The following is a 12000-nucleotide window of genomic DNA, read 5'->3' as shown; positions in this document are numbered from 1 at the left end:
ATTGTTGGTTTGACCCTCAGGGTTTGAAATGCTGATCATGCAAGGAGATTGGCAGAAGCACCAGTGTCCAGACGGAATCTGATCTGGGATCGGTTGACCGTCAGTGTGGCACACCACTCATCTTCCGGATCAATGCTGTGTACCAACAGCGGCTGGTGCTTTCGATTCGGGGACAGCCTGTTCTTGGTTATGACAGCGACTCGAAAAGGCTCCTTGTCCTCGGTGTCACTGGTCTGCATGAAGTCAGGATCGGACTCGGTGAAGGTTGGTTGGATTACCCGAACATTCCTGCGAGGCTGGTTAAATCGTTGCGAGTTGGCAGGCTGGGCTGCTCGACAGCAGGCAGCATAGTGGCCAAGCCTGCCACAGTGTAGGCACTGTCGTGATTTTGCAGGGCATTGCCGCTTTAAGTGGGCGGAGCCACAGTTGCCGCATGTCGTGACGTCAGTGCATTCGTTGCGCCACCGCGCATGCGCAGTACGGTCTTGCGTGGTGCGGGCCTGCGCATCGCGTTCCTCCACATCACCGTGCCCTCGTTTGGCGCGTACAAGCGCGGGAGGCCTCGGAAAGCGGGCGAATTGGCTGCCCTCCTCCAGACTGCGGCCCGGGAGGTGTTCGATCATTTGCACCCGTTCTGCCTCATGGGGCCCTTGCCACGTCGTTTCAGCTGCCTGTATGTAGGAGTACCGGCTGGTGGCATTCTCATGCAGGACACAGGTCTCGATGGCAGTCGCTAGGGTTAGTTGCTTAACTTTAAGTAGCTGCTGATGCAGGGTGTCCGACATGACCCAAAAACAATCTGGTCGCATATCATGGAGTCGCAGGTGGGCCGTAGCCGCAGGAATGCGCGAGGATGCAGAGGTGTGTTAAATAGGATTGGAAAGGCTCGTCCTTACCCTGCAAGCGCTGCTGGAACAGGTACCTTTCAAAGTTTTCATTCACTTCAACACTGAAGTGTGTGTCGAATTTGAGGAGCACCGTCTTGTACTTGGTCTTGTCCTCGTCGTCCGCGAATGTCAGGGAGTTAAAGATGTGGATGGCATGTTGCCCAGCCGTGGAGAGAAGAAGGGCTATCTTCCTGGTGTCCGATGCATTCTCCCTGTCCGTGGCCTCGAGGAAGAGCTGGAAGCGCTGTTTAAATATTTTCCAATTTACCCCGAGATTGTCAGCGATGCGGATCGGCGGCGGCGGGTTGATGTTCTCCATGCTGTAGGATGCCAGAATGCTGAGAAGTTGCAGGTAGGTCTCACATGTGCTAGATTGCGGCCACTCCTTGTACCATGTCGTGTTGGGTGTTCTGGTTCACAAACAAGCCAACAATGCTGGAAGTGGTGTAACGCTATTTTATTACCTGTTCAACTATGCAAACATACTGTAAAAGTGGGTATAAGCAATACCAGCTTAACTGTGGACCCTTTCCTATCACTAGCTATGGTGAGGCACACAGCACATGGTGAATGTCTGTGATGCAGGCTGTGAGCTCTGTGCTCTGAGCTGGCTGCTGCTAGAATGAGCGGGAACTCTCCTGTCCCCTGTCTTTATAGTGCTTGTGCTCTCACTGGTGATTGGCTGCGATGTTATGTATGCTGGTTGGTCCTACTGCATGTCCATCAGTGTGTGTACGTGATTGTAGTGATGTATATTACGACACTGGTATTCAACGAGGTTACCACACGTTAGTAAGACATGATTCAGTTTAATTTCGGCTCACATTTTATCTTGCTCTTGTGAAGTATCGACCCCTTTTCGGGCACAATTCCACATTCACGGATCACCGTCTGGAACTTAACAAAAGGATTATTCTTCTGTGAAGTTTGTCACTGAGTGTCACCAAGGAGTTCCTGACTTGGGAAAGCAATATTAGTTAAGTGCAAATTGGTGTGCGTGAGATGATTTGAATTTCAATTCACTAATTGTTCCTATACAATCATCCAAGAGTTTACTAAAATAACTTAAACTGGCTTTGCTTTACAGTTACAAAGATTGTTTGACTTCAACAGAAAAGGGATCTTGAGGATGGATTTCTAATCATTTTCAGATCATTTGCTGACTTCACACAATTGATCAACAAATTACCCCGGTACTACCCAGAAGTAACATGTTTCAATTGTGTTTTTAAAGAATATTACATACTGCTTATCTTGAAGAAATATCACAATGGTGGGTCAAAATCGTCTGTCCTTGTTTGCGGCTGGGATTTTCCGTTCCTGCTGACAGTGAATGGAGTTTTGGCTGCGTACCAAGTTTTCCGTTCTCGCTCGCAATGGGTCGCACCATGAACAAGACTGAAGAATCCCGCCTGCTGCCTTTGTGCTCAAATTCTCATTCAGTTACCCAATAACATGTTACATTCATCATGAAGAACTAATGCACATCAAGTTAAACATTAACCTGTAGTGTCAACTGATAATGATGAAGCATGCAAGAGTGCAATTATAACAGGAAACACTAAACCACACTTGGATAGGGCACTGTCATTAGCACTACTGCGCCCCACTGTAGGGATTCTATGATTCTATGTTAACTATTGTTCTACTCAATGTGTTGCTATGGAGATAATTTTCATTCATCGCTAGCTCTACCTACTAACTTTGTTTGCACCAATAACCACATTGTCTCTAAAGAAATGAAAAAAAGCTTCCACATCCTTCTCATTAAACTTCAGTAATGCTTGAATATATTTAAACATATCCCCGTTAGGCGTTTGACCAGGAAGGGTTAATCCTTCCTGTAGACTTTCCTCAGCTTCTGCCTTGAACTCGAACATTTTTAGTTGATAATCTCTTTTCCTTTCCCACTCCCTTTCTTCCTTTGCCAATCTTTCCATTTCCACATCAACTTTCCTTATTTCCATTTCTTTTGAAAAGCACTCTCCTTTTGTGCCCTCGCTCTCTTTCCTTTTCCTCTGCCATAGCCACTCTCTCCTTTTTCTGCATATCCAATGTCTTCAGTTCTATTTCTTCCTGTTTATCTTTCCCCTGCATTTCTAATTGTTTCATTTGTAATTGAATTCTAGCTAATTCTAATCATTCAAGCTGCTGTTTCCAGCAAATTTAAATGCGGAGCTACTGCTTGTATTATGTCCATCGTCCTCACCTCTTCGAGTAAAGACAACTGCAGATCGACCGCCAAACCCAAAAGTTTTATTTTTGCCAGCCTTTGTAAACTAGCCTGAGTGACCTCAACCAAGCCCAGGACCCAAGAAATTCTTTGCAACTTTCCCAAGTCACTGCCTATTTAAACTTCAACACCTGAAAGAACATATCAGTTCCACACACACTCACTGTCTTTAAGTTCAATAATCCCAAACCAAACAATGAATTATACTTTTAAATCCCGGATGAGCTCCGAATTTTATTATGATCCTGGACCAGACCCCAAAAGTTGTTCGGATACCAGGCAGAAATCCCAATATTTTGTTTAATTTGTAAGACTGTGCAGAAAGCAAACTTGGCTCCAGGAGTGATTCCACGCACAAATCGGGATAAGGTATATTAAAACAAACTTTATTATTAACACAGTCTTTAACTAACTTTAACCTCATAAAAGAAAATCGCTTACAATTACCTGTTAAACAATGCTTAACAATGAAATGAATTCTTTTAACTCCTAACCATTACCTTTTATCTCAGTTCAAGCAAAGCACATCTCAGGTTAAAATGCACTTTCAACTACAGTTAGCAAATGCAGGGTTCCCTGCTGTACACTTGACTGGAGTTCCTTTTAAAAGGCTGACTGGAGAGGGAGTGAGACATTTGGTCAGGGAGCAGCCTGCAGATTCTTGTCTGTCTCGGACTACTGTTTAAACTGCCAGCCTTTGGTAAATAGCTCCTGTCCTGTTCACAGGGAAATCTTTAACTATTTCGAGAGAAGCTGCTGGTCTGTTTCAATCTCAATCTTAAACTCAACTAAACTCAACACCTGACTGCTTCAGCCCACGGCTGCTCCCATTAACTACATCACCTTACTAAAGCCAAACACAATGGGCGGGATTCTCCCGCGACCGGCGGGGCGGGCCGTACCGGCGCCAAAGAGTGGTGTGAACCACTCCAGCATCGGGCCGCCCGGAAGGTGCGGAATCCTCCGCATTTCTTGGGGCTAGGCCGGCGCTGGAGTGATTGGCGCCGCTCCAAACGGTGCCGAAGGGCCTCCACCGGCCGGCGCGAGTTGGCGCATGCGCAGAACCGCTGGCGTGTTTCCTGCGCACGCGCAGAGGGTTTCTTCTCCTCGCCGGCCATCGCGGAGCCTTACCCAGGCCGGCACAGAGGGAAAGAGTGCCCCCACGGTACAGGCCCACCCGCAGATCGGTGGGCCCCAATCGCGGGCCAGGCCACCGTGTGGCCCTCCCCCCACGAGGCCGGATCCCCCTGCGCCCCTCCCGAGATCTCCGCAGGCCGCCCTTCAAGCCAGGTCCCGCTGGTATGGACCTTGTCCATTTCACGCCGGCGGGACTGGCTGAAAACGGCCGGCCGTTCGGCCCATCGGGGCCTGGAGAATCGCCGGGAGGGCCACTGCCAATGGCCCCTGACTGGCACGGCGCGATCCCCGCTCACAACCAAAAACCGGCGCCGGAGAATTTGGCAGCCGGCGTCGGAGCAGCGGGGCGGGATTCACGCCCCCCCCCCACCCCCATCCCGCCCAATGTTTGTAATTATCTACTTCCCAAGGAACCTTCTTTATATAAACAATATTGCAATAGCCCTTACTTTTACAATGCTTTAATTATCCCTTTTTTAGCCACAAAGCCTGGCTGTCTTTCAAACTAGGATTTATAAAGAATATACTACAGCACTCACATAAGCACTAACTTTAGAAGGGAAGAGGTGTATGGGAATAGGAAACGGGTCGGGTGGGGCGAGAGAGTCTGGGGATGGGGGAGATAACTGGAGAGGGCAAGAGAGTCTGGGGAGGGGGAGAGGGTCTGGGGAGGGGAGAGAGCCTGGGAAGGGAGAGAGAGTCTGGGGAGGGAGAGCGTCTGGGAGAGAGAGTCTGGAGAGGGAGAAAGGGTCTGGGGAGTGATAGAGAGTCTGAGGAGGGGAGAGGGTCTGGGGATGGGAGAGGGTCTGGGGAGAAAGGGTCTGGGGAGGGATAGAGAGTCTGAGGAGGGGAGAGGGTCTGGGGAGGGAGAGGGTCTGGGGAGGGAGAGGGTCTGGGGAGGGATAGAGAGTCTGGTGAGGGATAGAGAGTCTGGGGAGGGGGAGAGAGTATTTGGGGAGGGAAGAGAGTGTCTGGGGAGGGAGGGAGGGTCTGGGGAGGGAGAGAGAGTCTGGGGTGGAGAGGGTCTGGGGAGGGGAGAGAGGGTCTGGGGAGGGAGAGAGAGCCTGGGGTGGAAAGGGGCTGGGGAGAGGAGAGAGGATCTGGGGAGGGAAGAGAGTGTCTGGGGAGGGAGGGAGGGTCTGGGGAGGGAGAGAGAGTCTAGGGTGGAGAGGGTCTGGGGAGGGGAGAGAGGGTCTGGGGAGGGAGAGAGAGCCTGGGGTGGAGAGGGTCTGGGGAGGGGAGAGAGGATCTGGGGAGGGAAGAGAGTGTCCGGCGGAGGGAGGGAGGGTCTGGGGAGGGAGAGAGAGTCTGGGGTGGAGAGGGTCTGGGGAGGGGAGAGAGGGTCTGGGGAGGGAGAGAGAGCCTGGGGTGGAGAGGGTCTGGGGAGGGGAGAGAGGATCTGGGGAGGGAAGAGAGTGTCCGGCGGAGGGAGGGAGGGTCTGGGGAGGGAGAGAGAGTCTGGGGTGGAGAGGGTCTGGGGAGGGGAGAGAGGGTCAGGGGAGGGGAGAGAGAGTCAGGGGATGAAGAGCATATCTGGGGTGGAGAGGGTCTGGGGAGGGGAGAGAGGGTCAGGGGAGGGGAGAGAGTCGAGGGAGGGAGAGAGCATCTAGGAAGGGGAGAGGGTCTGGGGAGGGGTGAGAGGGTCTGGGGACGGGAGAGAGTCGAGGGAGGGGGAGAGCATCTATGAAGGGGAGAGGGTCTGGGGAGGGGCGAGAGGGTCTGGGGACGGGAGAGAGTCGAGGGAGGGGGACAGCATCTAGGAAGGGGAGAGGGTCTGGGGAGGGGAGGGAGGGTCGGGAAGGGGAGAGAGTCGAGGGAGGGGGAGAGCATCTAGAAAGGGGAGAGGGTCTGGGGAGGGGAGAGAGGGTCAGGGGAGGGGAGAGAGTCAAGGGAGGGAGAGAGCATCTAGGAAGGGGAGAGGGTCTGGGGAGGGGACAGAGGGTCTGGGGAGGGGAGAGAGTCGAGGGAGGGGGAGAGCATCTAGGAAGGGGAGAGGGTCTGGGAGGGGAGGGAGGGTCGGGAAGGGGAGAGAGTCGAGGGAGGGGGAGAGCATCTAGGAAGGGGAGAGGGTCTGGGGAGGGGAGAGAGGGTCTGGGGAGGGGAGAGAGTCAAGGGAGGGAGAGAGCATCTAGGAAGGGGAGTGAGTCTGGGGAGGGGCGAGAGGGTCTGGGGGGGAGACGGTCTGGGGAGGAGAGGGTGTCTGGGGAGGGGAGAGAGAGTCTGGGGGGGAGAAGGTCTGGGGAGGGGAGAGATGGTCTGGGGAGGGGAGAGTGGGTCTGGGGAGGGGACAGCGAGTCTGGGGAAGAAGAGCGTATCTGGGGGGGAGAGGGTCTGGGGAGGGGAGAGAGTCTGGGGAGGGGAGAGAGAGTCTGGGGGGGGAGAGAGAGTCTGGGGAGGAAGAGAGTATCTGGGGGGGAGTGGGTCTGGGGAGGGGAGAGGGGGTCTGGGGAGGGAGAGAGAGTCTGGGGAGGGGAGAGAGATTGTTTGGGGAGGGAGAGCGTATCTGGGGTGGAGAGGGTCTGGGGAGGGGAGCGAGGGTCAGGGGAGGGGAGAGAGTCGAGGGAGGGAGAGAGAGTCTGGGGAGGGGAGAGGGTCTGGGGAGGGAGAGGGAGTCTGGGGAGGGAGTGAGTGTCTGGGGCGGGAGAGCGTATCTGGGGTGGAGAAGGTCTGGGGAGGGGAGAGAGGGTCAGGGGAGGGGAGAGAATCGAGGGAGGGAGAGAGCATCTAGGAAGGGGAGAGGGTCTGGGGAGGGGAGAGAGGGTCTGGGGAGGGGAGAGAGTCGAGGGAGGGGGCGAGCATCTAGGAAGCGGAGAGGGTCTGGGGAGGAAGAGCGTATCTGGGGGGGAGAGGGTCTAGGGAGGGGAGAGAGAGTCTGGGGAGGAAGAGCATATCTGGGGGGGAGAGGGTCTGGGGAGGGGAGAGAGAGTCTGAGGAGGAAGAGAGTGTCTGGGGAGGGGAGAGAGAGTCTGGGGGGGGAGAGGGTTTGGGGAGGGGAGGGTGTCTGAGGAGGGGAGAGAGTCTGGGGAGGGAGTGAGAGCCTGGGGAGTGGAGAGAGAGTCTGGGGAGGAAGAGAGTGTCTGGGGAGGAAGAGAGTGTCTGGGGAGGGGTGAGAGAGTCTGTGGGGGAGAGGGTTTGGGGAGGGGAGGGTGTCTGGGGAGGGAGAGGGTCCGGGGAGGGGGAGAATGTTGCGGTGTGGGAGGAGGGGGAGAGGGTCTGGGGAGGGGGAGAATGTAGGGAGGGGGGAAAGAGTCAGGAGGAGGGGAGAGGGTCTGGGGAGGGGAAAGGGTCTGGGGAGGGAGAGGGTCTGGTGAGGGGGAGGGAGGAGGGTCTGGGGAGGGGGAGAGGGTCTGGGGAGGGGAGAGGGTCTGGGGAGGGCAGGGGGTCTGGGGAGGGAGGGAGGGTCGGGGGAGAGTGTCTGGGGAGGGAGGAAGGGTCGGGAGTGAGTGTTTGGGGAGGGAGGGAGTGTCGGGGGAGGGGGTGAGTGTCTGGGGAGGGAGGGGGGGGGGTCGGGGGTGCGGGTGAGACTGAGGAGGGGGAGTGGGTCTGGGGAGGGGGAGAGAGTCTGGGAAGGGGGATGTCATGATATTCAAACACACATCACAACACACACATCATGATAGACAGACCAACAGACCAATTAGCACACAACACGACAGCCAATCACAGACAAGAGCAGACCCAGTATAAGACAAGAAACACGACACCTGCTGGCCAGTCCATCTGGAGACAGGACAAGGCCAGGACCTGATTAACAAGACACTCACACAGTCACCACGTGCTGAGTACCAAGACAGATGTGTAAATAACTAGTTGGAATAAAACTGCGTTGTACCAATCGCAACCGTGTTGGTTCGTCTAAACCTCAGAGCACCCAACACCACAGGGGAGAGGGCCTCGGGAGGGGGAGAGTGTCTGGGGAGGGGGAGAGGGTCTGGGGAGGGGGAGAGAGTTGTGGGGGAGAGAATGTCTGGGGAGGGGGGAGAATGCCAGGGGTGGAAGAGTCGGGGAGGAGGAGATAGCCTGAAGAGGGTGAAGAATCGTGGAGAGGGATGGAGTGGGAGGAGCGGGAGAGGCCAAAAAAGCACAGATTGGGCCATCTTGGGTGAGGAGAATGCTGACAAATGTCCATATGGGCCCAATTAGATTTGAGATACTTAACCGGAATGACACTGAATGAGGAAAATTAAAATGGGAACTTACTGAATGTTAATTTAGGAGAAACCAATTGTGGCCCTTGACAGGTTGAACAACAGTAGGTCAAACATTCTGCTGCAGTTTTCTTTAAATGTAAACCAATGAGAACGTCCAAGACTCGAGATCATTTCTGTCGTGTCAGGAAGCTGAAAGGAGAAGCTGATCATCAGTTCACAGTTTGCATTTCAGTCAGACGCCACTGCAGACAGCATGTCAGATCCAAATCAGACAGCAGAAATGAATCCGAACTTGTCAAGCGGTAAGATTTTACTGGCTCGATTGTGGATCATTGCATCAACTAGGAGGAAACTTATTTATAATTTATAATAAAATGTAAGATATATTTAAACAAATCAAATGAGCTGGGCTTACATTGAAGGATGAGGACATTTAATCATCTTCTGTAAAATATAAAATGTAATGATTTCTGCTAAGTAAAATTAGGAAGCTTTGTGATCCCCTGGGTATCGTCCCACAGTCCAAAGATGCGTAGGTTAGGTGGACTGGGGCCATGTTAAATTGCCTTAGTGTCTAAAGGTTGGGTGGGGTTCCAGGGATGGCGCGGGGGGGGGGGGGGTGGCTGGGGGGGTGCTCTTTCGGTTGGTTGGTGCAGACTCGATGGGCTGAATGGCCTCCTTCTGCATTGTGACTATTCTATGATAACTCGCATTTACATTCTTTTTCTTTCAGCAATGAATTGTACGGGAGGCAGCACGTCAAATACAGTGAGTGATTCCGTGAAGCAACTCCAGGTAATAGTTAACTTAATCACGCTGGTCTCAGGATTGGGCCTGAACGTGGTCGCATTGTGGATCCTGTGCTTCAAGTGTAAAAAGTGGACAGTGTCAGCCATTTACATGATTAACCTGATCATTTCAGACATGCTGCTGCTTTTCTCCCTACCCTTCAGAACCTATGCCTACCAAACTGGGACGTGGTCTCTGGGGCCGGGATTCTGTAACTTCTTGGAGTCTCTTTACTATGTCAACATGTATGCAAGCATCCTGATCATAACTTTGATCAGCGTGGATCGCTACCTCGCCATAAAACATCCCTTCCTGGCAAGAACCTTCAGGTCCCCGAAGAAAACTGTGATTGCCTGCACCATGGTTTGGATCGTGGTCTGGTCTTGCTGCTTCTACATTTATTCTACAAAGACCTCGCAGACCTGTTTCTTCAATCATTCTCCCTCTTTTTGGAAAGCGACGACCGTGGCAGTCCTCCAAAGTGTATTTCTCGTTGCCGCTCTCATCATGACCTTCTGTTCCATCCAAATTATCCGGGCTCTGCGGAGACGCGGCACCCCGAAAGCCGAGGATAAAAGCAGCAGCAAAACCGTAAACATCATCCTTTCCAACCTGCTGACATTTCTCGTGTGTTTCACCCCGTACCACGTGGGCATTCTCCTGTACTTTTCAGCCCGGAATTGCTGGGTGCCAGGCGTTTACGTGGTGCCTCTGCGCAACTTTCTGAGAGTATGCCTGTGCTTAGCAAATGTAAACTGTGTCCTGGACGGGGCCTATTACTATTTTGTCATTCACGAGTTCTGGAAGTCAAGCAGAGGCAGTCTGAAGGCAGCCAACGGAATTATTTGAAGTGCGATTTCCCTTTTTCTGAAAGTTGGCAAGATTTCAGCAGCAAATGGTTTATTCTTGTGGTTGGAGAATACGTGATGCAGATCAAGGACATAGCAACACCATAGTAACGGCATAGTAACATGAAGGTACCATTGTTCATAATGCGGATAACAGCTAGGTCAGCAGAAGACCAGTTTAAACTGGTCGTGAAAGCAGCACAGAATCGCATTCCATAACATGCACACGTATTCAGACATGAAACATTTAAAACTAATGTTGCACATTGAAGATTGACAGCTAACCATCAAATCAAACTCATTTGAGTCTAACCCAAACCAATTAGGATTACATAGGGGTGTAGATAGATGGCTAAAGACTGATATGATTTTGTATAACCGTAAGGGTGCGTACGGCCATCTTTATTCCGGAATCATCCTATACTTTGATCTAAACTATTCCCTGTCTCTATTTTTCATACTTTCACTTTTCCACTCTAACTCTTGAAGTAAATGCAAGCTGTTTTGCCATAAGCAAGAAACCATTTCTGTATTATTTTAAAAGTTAAATTGTGTACAAGTTGCTTCTCGTTAAGTCCTTTTTGCTAGCCGGACTTATTCGAGAATAAGATTTAAGTGACTCTCAATTGTAATCAAATAGAGGTAATAAACAATTCTTATTTGCACCCGAGAAGTTTAAACTCAAATTTCTACTGAGTTTTAGTGTCGCAAGTGCCACTAGAGCTGCATTGGAGATCTCTACACCTAGCCAATGAAACCACAAACCTGTGAAATAATTTTTTTAAAACACTGGCTAGCTTGTAAAACGCTGATTTTAAACCACCTTGTTGATCATTTAACTGTGGACGAAATATGATCCGATGAAGATGTTTTAACCACTTCTTGGTTGATTCAGTCTATTATTTTCAAATGAGGTATTGCATCATGTGTTGGATGTATTTTATTTTTTCTGTGCAGTTTTAAAAATAAAAATGAAAGGAAGCTGATACAGGGTTAAGGTTCTGCTTTTCACATTCCTTCAGCTACAGTGGGAACTGGTCACATATATGAATAACTTAACATTTAGCGTTCTGCATTCTGCCCAAGGTCTAACTCTGCCAAAGTTTATTATCTTCTGACTGGAGCTGGATATCATGAACTTCAAATTCCTCAAAACGCACACTGCACAATCTAGCTCCAATTTACTGCACAGAAAATGTTAACGGTTGTGTACACACTCCTCTTCCAAACTAACAAAATGCTCCCTGACTCGAATGCCCGCAGAGTCTTGCATAAGTATTCATGTGCCACTGTGCCTCACCCTTGTCAAACACCTTCTCCTCGTCAAGAGGCAGGAGGCACTTGGCAGACCAGCCCTCTGGGAATAATGGATCATGTCCCAGACCAGATGGATGTTATTGTGGGTGCTCCATCCTGGGACCATGTAAAGACTGGTCATGGTGGATCATCTGGTCTAGCTTCAGGCCAAAACATGAATCCATCACCCTGGCAAACAGTTTGTACCCTCTGCTGAGAAAAGAGACCGTTTCTTAAGGAGGCGGAGATTTTTTGTTAACATTTACGGGATGCGGGCATCACTGGCTAGGCTAGCGTTTATTGCCAATTCCTAACTATCCTTGAGACAGTTGTGGTGAGCTGTCTTCGTAAATCGCTGCAGGTACACCCACAGTGCTGTTAGAAAGGGACTTCCAGGATTTTGACTCAAACACAATGAAGGAGCGGCAATATATTCCCAGTTCAGGATGGTGGGTGACTTGGAGGGGAACTTCCTGGTGATGGTGTTTCCATGTATCTGCTCCCCTTGTTCTTCTAGATGGTAGAGGCCGTGCGTTTGGAAGGTGCTGCCGAAGGAACCTTGGTAAGTTCCTGCAGTGCATCTTGTAGATGGTACACACGGCTGCTACTGTGCATCGGTGGTGGAGGCAGTGAACGTTTGCGGAAGGGGGTGCCAATCA

At 51.4% G+C, this 12000-nt stretch overlaps 1 protein-coding gene across 1 annotated transcript; it reads left to right on the top strand.

Moving 5' to 3' along the window:
• The first annotated feature begins 8640 nt into the window (after nt 1–8640).
• On the top strand, nt 8641–11017 carry LOC140389331 (lysophosphatidic acid receptor 6-like). The gene is made up of 2 exons (XM_072473494.1): nt 8641–8710; nt 9142–11017. Exons 1-2 carry the CDS (start codon nt 8662–8664, stop codon nt 10044–10046), a joined length of 954 nt encoding a protein of 317 aa, XP_072329595.1. The 5' UTR covers nt 8641–8661; the 3' UTR covers nt 10047–11017.
• Nucleotides 11018–12000: the final 983 nt, after the last annotated feature.

Source organism: Scyliorhinus torazame, chromosome 14 (genome assembly GCF_047496885.1).
Source record: "Scyliorhinus torazame isolate Kashiwa2021f chromosome 14, sScyTor2.1, whole genome shotgun sequence".
Lineage (NCBI taxonomy): Eukaryota > Metazoa > Chordata > Chondrichthyes > Carcharhiniformes > Scyliorhinidae > Scyliorhinus > Scyliorhinus torazame.
This window is presented reverse-complemented; position numbering and strand designations above follow the sequence as displayed.